This window comes from Protomyctophum parallelum, assembly GCF_964188405.1.
Source record: "Protomyctophum parallelum genome assembly, chromosome: 19".
Taxonomy (NCBI): domain Eukaryota; kingdom Metazoa; phylum Chordata; class Actinopteri; order Myctophiformes; family Myctophidae; genus Protomyctophum; species Protomyctophum parallelum.
In genome coordinates, this window is record NC_139717.1 from 36908310 (window position 1) to 36926705 (window position 18396).

General features: G+C 42.0%; 1 protein-coding gene across 1 annotated transcript; it reads left to right on the forward strand.

Annotated features, from left to right (window-relative positions):
- Positions 1–7090: 7090 nt before the first annotated feature.
- LOC310876630 (T-complex protein 1 subunit alpha) lies at positions 7091–18373 on the forward strand. Its single transcript, XM_083790215.1, has 12 exons — positions 7091–7223; positions 9121–9206; positions 9332–9460; positions 12177–12274; positions 13011–13121; positions 14215–14396; positions 14688–14814; positions 15120–15295; positions 15446–15569; positions 15778–15970; positions 16521–16684; positions 17913–18373. The coding sequence occupies exons 1-12, from the start codon at positions 7151–7153 to the stop codon at positions 18124–18126; spliced, it is 1677 nt and encodes a 558-aa protein (XP_083646341.1). The 5' UTR covers positions 7091–7150; the 3' UTR covers positions 18127–18373.
- The last annotated feature ends 23 nt before the right edge of the window (positions 18374–18396 follow it).

An 18396-nucleotide genomic window follows, 5' to 3' on the forward strand; every position in this document is an offset into this window, starting at 1 on the left:
TAAAACTTAAGTTAGTTAGGCGGCCTACATTTAAAAGTTAACTCAAATTGTGGCTCGGCCATTACATTTTGAATCAAACTAACATAGCTGCAGTCACATACCTAAGCTAACCACTTGTAGCATAAATAATTCTCATTGTTCGATCTGTTCTCTTTTTTTTACATTTCTCTTTAAAAAAAAATTTTTACACAGGTATCAACCTTATACAACTCTCAGCTCTCTCTGTCTCAGTACTCTCCCCCCCACAGGCACAGCAGCACCTCTCTCTCTCCACAGGCACAGCAGCACCTTTCTCTCTCTCTCTCTCTCTCCCTCCACAGGCACAGCAGCACCCCTCTCTCTCTCTCTCTCTCTCTCCCCCCTCCACAGAATGGAGCAGTATCGCATCAGGTTTATCAACGAGCCGGCTGTCTCTGGACGTGCAGGTAAGTTGAGGGCTCGTTTCAGAAGGCAGGTAGACGTCCGCGTGGACAACCTGGTGAATCGTGCCCTGACAGCTGACGACTTGGCCACCATCACAGAGTGTGTCCCTGAACTGTACCGCCAGTTCGACGAGGTAAGTGACGTTTCCTCACTAGTAGTAGTTGAGAAGCAGCTTCTCAGACCCCCGAAGGATGTCACACCCGTTGTTGAGGAGAGACCCTGTGCATGCTACTTTGACCAGCGTACTAATGAGTGGAGGCCGGTGCTTCCTTGGTATGACCGTCGTAGAAAGCAGTGGAGACCAGCTTTTATCCGTAAAGTCACCCGGTGTCTCTGTAAGCGCTATGTCCCCAGTACTAAGACGTGGGTGCTAGTCCGCCCTCCCACGCCACCAAAAGCCGTGGTGACTACCCAGAGCAACGTTCTCTTCCAGGAGTTCTCTGGTTCCCTGGTGACTCCGTCCCACCCTGACACCCTAACGCCCCCCTTCAGGTGTTGGAACGCCCGCTGTGGCAGCCGTTATGACCTCGTGGAGGTGAACGGTCAGCAGCTGGCCAGAGTCATCTCTGGCGTCTCCGCCACATGGGAGTTGGGTGGAAGGCCAGTCCAAAGGCAGTGGAGAGTGACTGTCTATAGGTCAGACGGACAGATGCAGCTGTCTGTGTTCTGTAGCTTCCCTGAAACGGTACGGAGGCGTATAGTCTTTAGTGACGGGGTAGAAGTAACTGAAGAGGGGAAGACCGATGTCGATGGTATTGGTCGCATCGACAGAGGCCCTCCTCGAAGCAAGACGGGTCTAAGACTGTAACTCAGACAGACCTGGGGTGCGCTGGTCATTGTAGCAGCTGCATGCACAGGGTCTTTCCTTTCCTACGGGGGTGCATCAAGTTGATCAAGGAGCCGTCTATCTCTGGACATGCAGCTAAGTTGAGGGCCAGACATTTTTATTTCATACCTTACACTTATAGAATTGTGTGGATTAATACGGAATGCTTTTAGTAGTACTTCATGAGAGGATCGACCAGGTAAGTGACCTTTCCTAGACGACAAGCAGCTCTTAAGGACCTCTGGTACAGGTTGGTTTTGTGCCTTTTCAGCAGGAAGTGGATCTTGGAGGCATTCCATGTTCCTCCATGTGCTAGGCCTCACAGAGAAACTTGACACTGTCTCTCTACTCTATAGGGTTTAACTTTTAACATCAAGTAATAATAATAAAAATATCTTAAAAAAACTAATAAATAAAACCTCCTCTCTCTCCACAGAGCAGCAGAATGGAGCAGTATTGCATCAACAAAAAAAGTAATGTCTGTATGTTTGCCTGTCTGTTTTCTGCACTAACTATGTCTAGTTTGTCCACAGGTTTCTACTGACTGAGTCGTCGCCAGTCAGTTGGCCTCGCGTCTGGTGGGCTGGCTTGAGGTGCCCTTCAACCCTGTGATGGTCACTGGCCTTTGGCGTCTTGCGGAGCCAGGCTCTAGGTTGCGTCTTGCGCCTGAGCGTTTAGAAACGTCTGTCTATGGGGCGTCTGGGTGTGGTAAGAGGTAAAGTACTCGCCCACCACTGCAGCATTAACTGCAGTGCCTCCAACTTGGCCTGGCGCTCCATCAAACACAATTGGCCGTGTTTACGGGTGGGAACTTAAATCTGGCAATGGATCAAGTGACCGTCCCTTTTGCTGCACTGCAGAAGCTACTTGCAAGTGTGTATGGGAGGATGCACACAGTAGTTTATACCTCCCCAGCTGTGGGGGTGGTGGTGCCAGCCACAGGGACTCGAGGACACTTGGGGCAATTGGGAATTGGCGATGACTAAATTGGTCTCCTCCCATGGATTGACGCCTTGACGTGGCGGAGGAGCTTATGTTTTTCTTACCCAGAGAGCAGCTCATGGCAGTTGCATGCCAGACAGCTCAAACGGTAAGGGATCAACTAAGGACAATCCGTAGATAGAACAAACCTGTGTTTCAGAAATCACCACAAGGGTATCCGAGACCACCGTGGAGCATGCTAGGAGGTGTGGTGGCGTTGGGAGATCTCTACAACACACTGAGCAGGGACCCCAGGTAAATCACAACTGCGGCACTGTTAACCCATTAACCCATTCTGACCGGGCACCCATTTTGTTGTTGGCATCATGTTATGCTTTAGCTATTGAAAAATAGCAGATCTACAAGCCCATATCGCGCCACCGAGTGGCGCGATACGAGCTTGTAGGTCTGCTATTTTTTTTTTAATCGAAGAACGACTGACATTTTTAGACTCTGATCTCAGGTCAGAATGGGTTCATCAGACCAGTGTGTGTCCAGTGGAAAACAAATTATTGCATTGGATATCAGCAGATGTACAAGTTCATATCTGCCATTTGTGAACATTTTTGACAAATCATGAAGATTTGTGGTCTCCAGCCAAATGCATATCAATTTGAGAACTACTGATTTAGAAGAGATTTGTAGAATCGGTTGCTATTGGGTTAATGAGAAGATGGTCACTAAATTAGTAATGTCGAGATGGATTGGGAACTGATCAATAAAAGTTGTATAAAATGGGGGTCCGTGGCTGAATGCTCATCAAACTGGAAATGTAAAAGTCGCTGTTTTAAATTAAATGTCAGGTCGAACTACTAGTATTGATTATGCACTGAATGATTTGACTTGAGGCATGACAATGGTGAAATGTATTGAGCCAGTATATGAACCACAACATCTGTGCAGGTGGATGAGGAGCAGTTCGCTACATCTGCAGTGGGAAGGAGGGAGCCAAGCTGATGTGTGGAGGAGGCGTGGCCATCCAGCCCACCGTGATTGGAGATGTCCATGACAACATGACCATCGCTGGGGACGAGGATTCCACAATCCGGCGTGGAATCAGGACAGACATTTTTATTTCATACCTTAGACATATAGAATAATACAGAATGCTTTTATTAGTACTTTCATGAGGGGATTACATTTTGTTTAAAGTTTAAGCACTTTAACTTCTATGAGAAAATTCTATTGTATTTTAACCAATTTTTTTTGTGGGAACCCCATTTGGTGTTGGCATTATGTTTTAGCTATTGAAAAATAGCAGATCTACAAGCTCATAGCGCGCCACAGAGTGGCGTGCTACGAGCTTGTAGGTCTGCTATTTATTTATTTTTAATCGAACGACTGACAAAGAAACATAGCTTTTTCAGAAAGCTGTCAGGATGTAGAAGACATTTTTAGAATCTGATCTCAGGTCAGAATGGGTTAAGGTTAGGCACTTGCCACTTAGCCAGTTGCACCACCTCAAACTTAGTCTCGTTATAGCTTAATGGCTTGACTTAAAAGCTATATTTAGACCTGAGGATGATTCTACAAATGCCTTCTAAATCCTGACATTTTTCTGAAAAACCCATGTTTCTATGTCGGTGGTTCTCAAACTATTTCATGTTGAGTACCTCCAGAATCTGTATTTGGCCGCTGACCATCTGGAAATGATGTAGTTCCAGGGACACCCCCAGAGGCAAAGGTTTGAATTAAAAAACGTTTGCTCTGAAAGATCATAGTCAAAGATTTGTGCCACAATTTCATGATTTTTCAAAAATGGCAGATCTACAAGCTCATATTGCGGCAGATCTGCTATTTTTCAATAGCTAAAGTATAACCTAATGCTTAAAACACCAAAAGGGGTTCCCGTCCAAAATGGGTTAATGGGAAATCCTGTCAATTTCTTCAAGAGTGTGTACACACTGTACACTGTGCACAGACACATAAGGGTCTATTCATTGGGTACCTAAACTAAATCATTTAAAGAAATCACACCTGTGTGAAGTGAGGGGCACTCTTATCATTATACATCAGCTCATGAACAACTGAATTTATGTGATTGGTTAGCTGATTTGCTAGTCTACAATACATATGTAAATTCTTCCTTCATTGGCAATGGCATTTAATGTTTGTTGCCACAAATTTGTCATAGTTGAGGCACATACGACCTAATTTATCCTTTCGTTGAACTGAATATGTGATTGGTTAGCTGATTTGCTCATCTACATATCGTTGCTGTTGGGAGGATTCCTCATAACGTTTTACACTATTAGTGTTTTGTTATTACATTCTATTGCGATCAATTCAGGTGCCAGTGGTGGAATGTAACTAGGCACATTTCATTTAATTTGTACTAACTGGGCACAATTTATTTCTACTAAGTATTTGTGTATTTTTGTGTTTGTTACCAGTTCAACGTTGGTTTCAATAAATCCAGCAGTATGCAGAACAACTGATTCATTTTTGGACTGAGGGAGTGATACAAATTATGATCTTAATTGTTTGAAAACTTTAGTTATAGCTACTTTGTAGATTTTGGTTATTAGCTCTGATCAGAGCTTCAATCTCACTTCGGCTATTTTCAAATTGCCAAAGTAAGCTTGTAGCTCTGACATTTTAAAATAACTTCTACATTTGAAAACCTGTGAAACGGGACCTTTGCATAATGAGTACTTTTTACTTTCATGATACTGAATGTGGGGGAGAAGTAATTGCTCACAGACACTTGGGCCCATAGTCCAGAGCCAAGGGGTGCACTGGAGACCTTCGGTTTCCCAGGCGGCCTCTTTACCCATTCACCATTTTGATCATTCCACATGCGGCACAGTGTCAATTCTATTCACCCCTATACTGTAGTTAACTTGTTTCTCAAACCCATTCATGTTAAGTCCATAGACTTGGCTGCCACATGATGTAATAACAAAAGCCAGATGTCGGAGGGAATAGCACCCCTCAAAAACTAGGGTGCCAAAATAATTCTAATGCTGTGGATCAACATGGGAACAGTGTGGCCCCCAATGTGCATCTGAGACTTCATGTCGCCAGCCACTGATGGTGTCATCTATATGGACTATATCTCTGCTGTCAGGAGGAAACTCCAAAATGTTCATTTTTCAGGAAATTAAGAACCTTCATTTTTAAAACAAAGCAATACTGCCTCATCAAAGTTGGTGTGACTTTATATATTGTCAATGACCTCCATGAGAGGGGGAGAGGTGGTGGAGTTAGTTGCTTTAGCAGACATTTTGAGGGTCCAATGGAGTTGTGGTTTTGTCCAAAGCACTTTTTACTACTTTCCAGTGGTTCAATATTGGTCCCCCATATTTTCAACATGTTTTTTGGTGGAAGAATGCAGAGAACGCAGAGACAAGGTAAGAATGTAGTTCATCAGTTTGGAGTCGCCCTGAAAGAGAATAGAACAATATAATGGGAATGGGATCCAGAAAAATGTCATTTGTGTGAAGGTTATGGTGGTTAAAAAAGGTTCACTGGAGAATTGCTCAAGTTGTAAAGGAGGTCCAAGAACAACAGATCATACCAGGCATGATTCAGACCCTACATAGTGTTTGAAGTTCACATTGACAAAGGAATGAGTATTCTCCAGCTCTTTAGTAGGCCTAAACTAAAACAGAAATTATGTCCAACTCTGCTTGGGACTAGTGATACATGTAATATGCATGTATAGGCTAATAATACATTGTATGCATCTAAGACTACAACAGAACATCGGTGAGTTAGTTTCACCCACAGAAGATAGAGCTGCAAAAATGCAGGTCAAGTTTCAACTCCAAAAACCCAGAAGTATGAACTGAAGACTGGTTTCATGCTGCAGTAACTGCACATGTCCAGTAGGTGGCAACAATGTTCTATTTAAAGAGAAGATATGGGGATTGTGTTGTTTTTTGTTGATGTAGCCTATATACTTGGGGTCATATTTCATGTTTCGTTTCATGTCCACATCAGCTGCAAACATATTCTATTTCTATGTTCTCACTAGAGCAGTGGTTTTCAACCAGTGGTCCAGGGACCACTTGAGGAGATAAAATGTGTTTTTTCTTCATAGCCAAAATATTGCAATAGAATAATTAACTTTCACTGTTCACTAATATATCTGACTACATTGTTTCTATAAAATGTAAATTCAGTGGATCACTGTATGGCCGCTGGCGCGCCATCCTGAGGATAAAGCATGTGAGTAGTATATATATGTTAACTATTTTATGTCAGACTTTGGACAAATATATAACAGAACCGTTAAGTGCTCTGGAAATATCCTCTTTAATGAAACTGCGGGTGCTACCCCCATCTAATAGGCACCTGGCTACTTGGCTTTGCGTTGGTGCATGTTGTGCATCTTATCCAAATGGTATAGCTGTCTGCAGTAATACTGTACTATTGTCAGAGTTGCAATTGCTACACAACTGCATCTGCAACAGTTGTATGTATGTGCTGTTTTAATTAATTTATTTGTATAATTTGTTTGTTATTTTTTAACATAAAACCATGACTCATTATCGAATGATTGTGCAAGACCAACAGCAGAGGGCGTCCTTGACACAGTAAATAGAAGAGAACTGCTGGGTGATGCTGGGACCTATTTTTTACAGTCTATCTATGGCTGGGACATGTAGTTTTATAAGAAGTCACTTCTATGATGACAAAACGAGAATTTCGAGTTATATAGCCTACCTGGATTGATTACTACTCGCACATAAAGAATGATACAAAAAACGATATAATGTACAAATTGTATATCATTTAAACTTCTGGTTGGTCAGATTTTCTCGAACATTCTGGTTCACACTGGATGCTTGGCGACCATGGCGACGCGGCCCCAGAATCCTCCGCGCATGTGCTATAGACACCGGTTTACCCACAGTGCATTTCACCACCACTGTCTTTCTTCTAGCTCGTGCGGTGGTCCAAATAAATCCAAATATGTCGATGTTAGAAGGTCCGTTAAATGTGCTCGGCCAGAGAACAACTGGCGAGTCTGTTCGCACTCAAAATGGTGAGTTAATAAAACAACTTCCTTTATGTTTCGGTTAGAGTTGAGTTGACGTTCTCTCCGACAAAAAGGAACACTTTTATATAGAAGCCGTAGCGATGTAGCCACTGCATGCTGCACGTGTGGATTATGCTGCTAGCTAATGGTCGTCTCTCTTCTGTAATTGTCTACAAGTAGCGGCTTAAATCGGTTATTCGTTTCTTAAACTGGAATAATAAGTCTTTGTCCAAATGTACATTTTGGACATTCCATCATGCAAACCTTCCCCTTCTCAGTGCCGCTCATTCAGCCCTCCCTGACTGAACCGCTATGCTAACGAGATAGAATTAACACAGTCATGATCTGAAGGTGTGGCTATGATGCTATTAGCTCTGGTCCAGAGCTATGATGCTATCTGGAGGCTGCAATACGTTGCAATAATAAACCCTTGACGACAGCCCATTTAAACAAATGTAATATCTGATAGTGTTGAACGACGATAAACTTAACTAATATTTCCGCGGTATGATCCTTTCAGCTGTAGCCTAAAGATTTGTCAGAATCGAGAAATACATCTACGAGTCTAAATCTTAGGTTACTTTCAGCTGTATTATCCTCTTTGTCTCCGTCATGTTTTACTTAAAGGACAACTTTAGTTTTTTTTCAACCAAGGTTCATGTTTTAGGTTATTGGAGAAAGTAAAAGATGAGTGTTAATTTGTTTTCATGTGCTGCTTTATTTCGTTTTAGGGATTTTAGCTGTTTTCTTATAGGGGGCGGGGGCATTCGAGCATGGGGCTAAATATGTTTCATTACAAAATGTTATAGCGATTACTTTTTTATTATTTACTATAGTCCTACTAGACCCCAAGAACTGAATGTGAAGGTAGCCTACTGGGGGAAGCACTGTGTGTATAGGCTCAATATGCCAGTTTGACATATTAAAAACGAAGAAAGAAACTTTCATTGAGAATTTATTTTATTCACAGAACGTAGCTCAAGTTTATTTATTTTTTCAAACGGACTTGATACAAAGAGGTGCAATATTGGATTGTTTATGGTCGTGTAATACAATCAGATGTGACTTAACTTTTCTGTTTCATGAATGGTTTGTCAATGGGGAGGGTATTGCAACTTGGATGCACTTAGCAAATAAGTTGCTCGCGGCTACTTAAATGTATCTCACTCCATGACAGAACAGCATATTTTGATATTATATTATATATGTATGTTATTGTAAAAAACACTCCAGAACAGAGATGGACAACTTACTGCTGCATCAAGTAATTTATTAGCATGGGATTCTGTCTAGGAATGAATCGAGCTAGAATGAATCTAGAGTTGCAATACCCTCCATTGACTCCCCATCCATCCAATGTGCATTCAACAAGCGCTTCCAAACCCCAACACTTGCAGTTTGAAAGAGGATCATTTATTCAAGCTGTCCCTACAGCTGCAATGTTGGTGAGTTAATGAGTCAATGGAGGGTATTGCAACTCTAGATTCACCCCATTAAAAAAAAATCTAGAGTTGCAAATTGTGGCTACATTTTGCCATGAGCTTCAGCACCTGTCGAAGCTCACGCGAAATGGATACCATCTGGCTTGCTAGTAGTAGTAAGTCGTTCTGTGACTGTCGACTTCTGTAATTTGGACAAGAACCCAATTAATTTGGGAAATTGTCATGTTAAAGTGCTTTTCAGACTTCCTGTACTTGGACTGCCCATCTGCCTCCCCTTCAGATGGGTGGCTATGCGAACAGGATAGAGAAAATGTCCTTCATGATCTGAGGAGGTTGAGTGGCCTTAATTCCACCACCTCCATATGAAATGATGGCACAATCTTTTTTGTGTATCATGTATATTATGATTTGCAATTGCTGTGATAACATGGTAGTAACAGTCTCCACTCTTGCTTTTGTAGTAATGGCCGCATCATCCATCGCCAACATTGTCAAGAGCTCCCTTGGGCCTGTTGGCCTTGACAAGATGTTGGTGGACGACATTGGGGTTAGTGTCACATTTGAAATGCTCTTCAATATGATAACATCGTCCCTACGTCATCAATCAATAGTTAGAATTGTTGCAAATTATGAGTGTTTATCATGTGTATATCTCATGGGCTGTGTTGGCAGGATGTCACCATCACAAATGATGGAGCGACCATCCTGAAGCTGCTGGAAGTGGAGCACCCAGCAGCCAAGGTCCTGTGTGAACTGGCTGAGCTGCAGGACAAGGAGGTCGGGGATGGGACCACCTCAGTGGTGAGTAGTGCTGTCACCATTATGACATTTTACATGACAAATTCATTGTCACACAAATAAATGTAATTTTATAGTTGTGAATTATAGTTTTTCTCGTTGAACGCTGGAACATATTAACAAAAATTCAATTTCTCTTTGGCTTTGTAAACAAAAGGTGCATATGGCAATTTAATAGCTTGAGCTTGCTTCAGGGCGGCTGTGGCTCAGGAGGTAGAGCAGGTCGTCCAATGATCCCTGGGTCGGCGGTTCGAATCCCGGCTCCTCCTGTCCACATGTCAAAGTGTCCTTGGGCAAGACACTGAATCCCACATTACCTCATATGGGTCAGTCTGTGTGTGCTTGCCACCATTGGTGTGGGAAGTGAGGAAGCTGGTGTCGACTGTTCACCGCTTCACCTCCCAATGTATGAATGAACCATTGTAAAGCGCTTTGAGCGCTATAAAAATGCAATTCATTTGTAGATCGGCTATTTCCACAATTTTTGATAATATATGAAAATGTTTCAACATGGAAAGTATTAAGGCAATTATGCAAAAAATCTTAAATAATTGTGATTATGAAATGACTGACAGGCCTAGGAGTATTGTCAACAACTGCAATGATGATGAAATCATGATAAAGTGTAGTAAAACCAGGGTGCTGTTATGAATATCAATATCATAAGGACAACAAACTCGGCACTACCTTGAAATTACTTTTCAATATTTTTTTAAATATCAGATCTATTTTATGCACTGCACAGTATACTGCCTTGTTTGGGATAAGTGTACTTTTCAGTACTGCACATCTGCCTCTATAGATGTTTATCTATGCAAACGGGATAGAGGAAAATGTCCTTCATTATCTGATCAGGTTGGTGGCCTTATTTCCACCATTTCCTTTTGAAATGACGGCACAATCTCAAATCCATAAGCATCATTGATCTTATGGTTTGGTATAACAACATTTTAGCCATTGCTAGGGTGCTAAATGGAAAATGTCTCTTTCCTTACAATTTCTTTCCCCCGCCCAGATGAGCAATGATTACTCTTGTGGTGCTGGTGTTGTTACGGTGGTAATTAGCCCTTAAGCCTTCACTAAATCCCACCCCAAAAAGCGATTGTCCAATGCCAATCCAAATAGTTTAGCAACTATTGCTATGCAAGTCAAGCTTTTGCCACCTGTCAATGTTATTTTGCTATGTTGTTGAACAATGAACATAATTATTATTCACGGCTTAGCGTCTGGAAAGTTACACGCCTGACCCACCCAGGTGATGGCAATAATACTAATGACCGTAGTCTTACCGTGCAACATGAAAACTCCTGTCGGGTAGTCTTAAAAGTTGATTTCTCCCTCTGTCATTTCCTCGTATTTCTAGTTTATTTATTATTTACGATTTGTAACACATTACCTCAGTGAAATTTGTTCTCCGCATATACAATGTAGAAAGGAGGGACACCCGCACACCGCCACTTGCTAGGTTCAGAGCATTTATTTAAAAAGCAACGTTTCGGTCTTGCGACCTTCCTCAGGCTCTTGCTACTGAAATGATGGATTGATTATATGGAAAAATCCTGTCATTTAACATGCATCTCTATGGGGGAGAAGGGCGGCTTGGGGATGGACTTGGCGAAGGGCTAATTGATGAACTCTTGTGTTGGTGGTGGTGGGAGAATCTTTTCTGGTGATCATTGATACATTATTGTGGTTTTGTTCAGGTGATCATTGATACATTATTGTGGTTTTGTTCAGGTGATCATTGATACATTATTGTAGTGTTGTGGTTTTGTTCAGGTGATCATTGATACATTATTGTGGTGTTATTTTTTTTCAGGTGATCATTGATACATTATTGTAGTGTTGTGGTTTTGTTCAGGTGATCACTGATACATTATTGTAGTGTTGTGGTTTTGTTCAGGTGATCACTGATACATTATTGTAGTGTTGTGGTTTTGTTCAGGTGATCATTGATACATTATTGTAGTGTTGTGGTTTTGTTCAGGTGATCATTGATACATTATTGTAGTGTTGTGGTTTTGTTCAGGTGATCACTGATACATTATTGTAGTGTTGTTCAGGTGATCACTGATACATTATTGTAGTGTTGTGGTTTTGTTCAGGTGATCATTGATACATTATTGTAGTGTTGTGGTTTTGTTCAGGTGATCATTGATACATTATTGTAGTGTTGTGGTTTTGTTCAGGTGATCACTGATACATTATTGTAGTGTTGTTCAGGTGATCACTGATACATTATTGTAGTGTTGTGGTTTTGTTCAGGTGATCATTGATACATTATTGTAGTGTTGTTCAGGTGATCATTGATACATTATTGTAGTGTTGTGGTTTTGTTCAGGTGATCACTGATACATTATTGTAGTGTTGTGGTTTTGTTCAGGTGATCATTGATACATTATTGTAGTGTTGTGGTTTTGTTCAGGTGATCATTGATACATTATTGTAGTGTTGTGGTTTTGTTCAGGTGATCATTGATACATTATTCTGGTGTTTGTTTTGTTCAGGTGATCATTGATACATTATTCTGGTGTTTGTTTTGTTCAGGTGATCATTGATTATTGTAGTGTTGTTCAGGTGATCATTGATACATTATTGTAGTGTTGTTCAGGTGATCATTGATACATTATTGTAGTGTTGTTCAGTTGATCATTGATACATTATTGTAGTGTTGTTCAGGTAATCATTGATACATTATTGTGGTGTTTGTTTTGTTCAGGTCATCATTGCTGCAGAGTTGCTTAAGAGTGCCGATGAACTGGTGAAGCAGAGGATTCACCCAACATCAGTCATCAGTGGATACCGTCTGGCTTGCAAGTACGTTTGCATCTCTTTGCTCTGACCTTCATGTCTAACTTCAGCCTTCTGTAATTTGGCCACAAAGTCAATTAAATTGAGCCTTTAAGGAATTGTAACTGTATATAAGTTTTTCAGTGAAATGTTTGACATCCGGGTCTTGGACTGCCCATCTGCCTCCACTTCAGATGTGTGGCTATGCTAGCAGGACAGAATGTCTTGACAGAAAGTAGCTCCTAACATGTCTACGGTGGATTTTTATGAAACAAACGTTTAGCAGTTTGAAAGAGGATAATATATTCAAGCTTTCCCTACAGCTGCAAATTGGATGAATGGGGAGTCAATGGAGGGTATTGCAACTCTAGATTCACCCCATTTAAAAAAATCTAGAGTTGCAAATTGCGGCTACGTTTCGCCATGAGCTTCTGCACCTGTCGAAGCTCACCGCGAAACGGATACCATCTGGCTTGCAAGTAGTAAGTCGTTCTTCTGTGACTGTAGACTTCTGTAATTTGGACACGAACCCAATTAATTTGGGAAATTGTCATGTTAAAGTGCTTTTCAGACTTCCTGTACTTGGACTGCCCATCTGCCTCCCCTTCAGATGTGTGGCTATGCGAACAGGATAGAGAAAATGTCCTTCATGATCTGAGGAGGTTGAGTGGCTGTAATTCCACCACCTCCATATGAAATGATGGCACAATCTCATATCACTAAGCGTAAATTCTAAAATGCTTGTATTCTTTTTATCCTCCAGGGAGGCTGTGCGCTACATTAATGAGAATCTCACCATTGCAACAGATGAGCTCGGCAGGGAATGCCTGATCAATGCAGCCAAGACGTCCATGTCTTCTAAAATTATTGGCGTGTATCCTTCCTGTTCTTTGCCTACATGGGTAAGCTTTACTTTGGTAATAAACATGGGAAGTATTTGGCCTGAGTCCAATCTGAATCCCTTTTTATATGGGACATTTTTGGCCTGCCCTGTATCCAGTCCACTGAATCCCTTTGCACACTTGACTTTTAACAGCATGTGATTCATTGTTCTGGTTTGGGCTAGAGGAGAGACTGAACTAGGGATGGTCAAGGGCAGTTATATCTTTGTAATACTTAAGAACGACTTTAGAATAAAAGATTTGCCTATGATTTTCTGTGATGTCACCACATGGAACTGGAAATATGTTGGAAACTCTGTTACTAAATTCCTTGAAATTCCTATCCCTACTAGACATTGCATGTTGGGCTAAGTGTACATGCTCCATTTCTAGGGAGAAGTTTGACTTCCTGTTTTTTCAGTACTTCCATCTGCCTCCACTTCATATTTGTAGCTAGGTAACAAGAAGACTCGCCCATTTTCTGTTTTCCTCCCAGAAGTTTCCCCAGTGAGGGGTGGGAGAGGCTGGACAGCAGACGGCTGGACTTTGAATTTATCCAACTATAAACTTTCATGACAGCAGACAGCCTAAGTACAAATATAATTTATGAAAAGCTACTACATTGAAGTCTGTTCACAGAAGTTGTTGTAGGCTATGTGGGGATTATCTGACGAGGTACCATTTGAGTGTGCAAAACCTTACATATACTAAATGACACTAAATTGTTTATAGGGTCAATATAAGTAAAATAATATAGCCTTTCTACAGGAGTATCTTTTTATATTTTTCCAAAAAGAATACAAACAGCCAATAGCATATTACAAAGTTATCCCCCTCACTGGTGACAATTCCGGGAGGAAAAACGGGCAAGCACCAGGGCGAGTCTTCTGGTATTCTGTAGCTATGCTAACAGGATATAGAAAAGTTCTCCTTCATGATATGAGGAGGTTGAGCACCTTTTCCACCACCTCCATATGAAATGACGGCACAGTCCCATGAGCTCACCTGCATGCTTTGATTAAGGGTTGAATGTGCAATCGTACACAAATGGAACATAGTTGTCTCCCTTAACCTGTGATGCTTCAGTGATGCAGACTTCTTTGCCAACATGGTGGTAGATGCTGCCTTGGCTGTGAAGTTTGTTGACGGCAGGGGTGTGGCTAAGTATCCGATCAACTCTGTCAATGTGCTTAAAGCCCATGGTCGCAGCCAGAAAGAGAGCTTCCTGGTAAACGGTTACGCCATAAACTGCACAGTTGGCTCGCAAGGTACGTACACAATCAGACCAAACAATTGACGCACTTGTGCGCCATTAGGTTAAAACGATCTACTCCCATTTAAATGTACTGCTATGTCCCACTCCCTTCCGATGCTGTATGTGTGGGCGTGGGTACTTTGAAAGTGATGGATGCCGTTGTAGTGCTTCCTCTATAAAGTATAGCACTGGCACAGACCAAATAATATTGACCTAATAAAGTGATATTTGTTTGGGCATGTTGATGGTTAATATTCCTATTGTAACACATTCCTGTTAATGTTTGCTTGCTGTCATTCCAAAGGAATGGCAAAACGTATTGTCGGCGCCAAGATAGCATGCCTTGACTTCAGCCTGCAGAAGACCAAGATGAAGATGGGTGTCCAAGTCGTCATCAATGATCCTGAGAAGCTTGACCTGATCAGACAGAGGTGACCATTGGATTGCAATTCTCTTGTATGCACACATTTAAATCTGCTGTGACGATAACGGTGATGCGCGTGGGAGAAACCAGCCTTATGACAAGGGAGCAGTTTCTTACTCCGCTGGACAACTTTGAAACATCATTGGGCAATCCCTGTATAGTGTACAGTATATGCTGTGCGTGGTTGTGTATAGTCTATACTGGCCTTCTGTATTATTCACAGATGCAAAGATATTGAATATATCTAGCAATAGAATGAATAAATACTACTTGTCATTTGGTAAACTAATGCATTTGAATCTGCCATTCCAGGGAATCGGACATCACCAAGGAGAGAATCCAGAAGATCCTGGCATCGGGCGCCAACGTCATCCTGACCACAGGCGGCATTGACGACATGTGTCTGAAGTACTTTGTGGATGTGGGTGCCATGGCTGTCAGGAGGGTCATCAAGAGGGACCTCAAACGCATCGCCAAAGCCACCGGAGGTAACGTGATACCATTGCGTTGTCTAATTTCTATTGAAATAACATCCGTTTGTGACACTCTTGAAGCCCAGTTTCCCGTACTTGTAAAGTATCCATATATCTGTATCAGTGTATTGTTTATTTAGTTACTGTATGTTTGTCTGTCCCCAGCCACCATGTGTCCTTCACTGACCAACTTGGAGGGAGAAGAGACCTTTGAGGCCACCATGCTAGGTCAGGCTGAGGAGGTGATACAGGAGAAGATCTGTGATGACGAACTCATCCTTATTAAGAAGTAAGACCTGAAAACAACAGAATAAATAACATGCTTGTATCATTTCTCTCGGGTCGTACTTCTTATGAAATTAGATAAAAACTGAGTGGGATAATGGTGGTGACAGGGAAAACCTAGTGATCCACATGCATATTGCACAGTTAATCTGCTGGTTTCGCTGCATGACATCCATGCGCTAACGTCCTCTCCCCTCGTCTTTCTCCCTCAGCACCAAAGCGCGCACATCGGCCTCCATCATCCTGCGCGGGGCCAATGACTTCATGTGTGACGAGATGGAGAGATCACTTCACGATGCACTGTGCGTTGTGAAGAGGGTGCTGGAGTCCAAGTCTGTTGTGCCAGGAGGTGGCGCTGTGGAGGCAGCTCTGTCCATTTACCTGGAGAACTACGCCACCAGTATGGTAAGGCTCTTGGAAGAATTCCATGGCATACAGAAACCTAATCTAAAACTGCTTTGCCAGTTCAGTGGCCAGTTTAGCTCTTGATAATTCAAATATGAAGAGTACACCATGTATTGACTCCACACGGTGTGGCACCAAGTTGCCACATTCGACATGTAAGTCGTTCCTATCTTTTACTGAATGGCTGCACTTGAAGGTGATGTGAATAGCTAAGCTGTCCATCATAGAGGATTGTAAACTACAATGTGATATTAAGTGTTTTCAGTGAAAAGTTTGACTTCCTGTACTTGGACTGCCCATCTGCCTCCCCTTCAGATGGGTGGCTATGCGAACAGGATACAGAAAATGTCCTTCATGATCTGAGGAGGTTGAGTGGCCTTAATTCCACCACCTCCATATGAATTGATGGCACAATTTTAAATTGATAAGCATACATGTGACTTTGATAAGTTTAGTAAGTATTAGTATTGTATTAAACACTATTTGCATTCTGTTTGCATCACGAGAGGTCTTGTTTTGTGGCAGTTATGTAATAGGTTGTTGTTCTCAGGGTTCCCGGGAGCAGTTGGCCATCGCAGAGTTTGCTCGCTCCCTCCTCATCATCCCCAAGACGCTGGCTGTGAATGCAGCACAGGACTCCACTGACCTGGTGGCTAAGCTCCGTGCCTTCCACAACGAGGCCCAGGTTAATCCTGAGCGCAAGCACCTCAAATGGTGTGTTGTCTTTACATACACTGTCTTTTACCTGTTTACAATGTGCAGTTCAGATGTCGCTAACTAGCTCTCAATAATGTGAATATGGTGCTTTGTCTCAAATGCAGTTAAATGCTTAACCAAATGGACGAGCAGGTCTGTTTGGGTACTTTCGTCCTATATTCACTGAACCGTTTGACTTCCTGTTCATGGACTGCCCATCTGCCTCTACTTCAGATGTGTGGCCATGCTAGCAGGATACAGAAACTGGCCTTCATGATCTGAGGAGGTTGAGTGGCCTTAATTCCACCACCTCCATATGAAATGATGGCACAATCTGAAATCAATGACTAATTTCATAAACTAATATTTGTTATGTCACCATGGGAGGCTCCACTAATTAACACCCTGTTACTAATTAGTAACACCCAGTGCTCAAGACGGATTGATCAAAAAGTCGGAGATTATTGATCATCGAAAATGTTCCCCCCATTTTAGCCGACGAGATGGAAAATCTTAAAACGTGAATAACTATCTAAATCATTCCATCCAATTCCACTACTGCCAACCTGCACACATTTTGTGTACCAACCACGCAATTCTAGGCGTATAGACACCTAGAATTGCGTGGTTGGTACACAAAATGTGTGCAGGTTGGCAGCTCTGCAATTCTAAGAAAAGATCATGTTTTCTCCCGTTTTTCTACCGTTGTCTATCGCCTCAAGAGTGTTTTGGCTACATCTAGCTACTTCATCCACATCTGGGATAGTATCCAGTCAATCGCCAAATGTGCTCCGCTGCTATAAACCGGGAAAGCATCTGTCATTAGATTTTAGAGGTGGCTATTCAAAAACAGCAGATATACAAGGTCACAGCGTATTATTTCGTGATGCGAGCTTGTACGTCTGCTAGTGTTTTTTTTATCTTGAAAGTGAGATACTGATTACTGATACTATTGGCTTTTGTAGAATCAACCTCAGGTTTCAAGGTTAAAATGGCACACGGACATGCATAGTGCTACCATTGATACAGCCGAGATTGCTAGCTCCTAATGTGGATATGGTGCTTTGTCTGAAATGAAGCTCAAGTAAAGCTTACTGGGCAGGAAATTCAGTGTGCATGCATTACTGTGATGTTTTTTCACATGGCTTGACCATTCTACTGAGCATGTCTATCTGTAAGTGCATAATTACATATGCTCTATGTACTTTTGTATTTAATAAATATTGGCCACTGCTGTCTCCTTCAGGATTGGTTTGGACCTGGTGAACGGCAAACCAAGGGACAACAAAGCGGCAGGCGTGTACGAGCCCACCATGGTCAAGACCAAAAGCCTCAAGTTTGCCACCGAAGCCGCCATCACCATCCTCCGTATTGATGACCTCATCAAGCTGTTCCCCGACCAGAAAGAGGGAGGGCCCTCATACCAGGATGCTGTGAATTCAGGATCCCTGGAAATTTGAAGACCATGACTGGTCCCGATATCTCTCTTAAGTCAGCAGCAGTCTTGGTCTGCTAGGCTTAAATGTCTGTATTTATACATAGAGCTCTTCATGGCTGTTGTCTCTAGTGTAGGCCGTGCGTGCACTTTGCCTGTTTACTGTTCTCTCCATTCCCACGGGGCAGCCCATTACTATGGGAAATATAACTGATACTGTCTATTGTTTTTTGGACACTTGCAAATAAACCTTCAATGGTTTTAAACTCCAATTTGATTTGTTAATTCATTTTAT

Excerpts from the sequence above, each read along its gene's own strand:
- LOC310876630 (XM_083790215.1), top strand. The coding sequence starts at position 7,151 with ATGTCGATGTTAGAAGGTCCGTTAAATGTGCTCGGCCAGAGAACAACT. Across the intron at positions 9,461-12,176 it reads GGGATGGGACCACCTCAGTG|GTCATCATTGCTGCAGAGTT; the intron begins GTGAGTAGTGCT and ends TGTTTTGTTCAG. Across the intron at positions 15,971-16,520 it reads AGAACTACGCCACCAGTATG|GGTTCCCGGGAGCAGTTGGC; the intron begins GTAAGGCTCTTG and ends TGTTGTTCTCAG.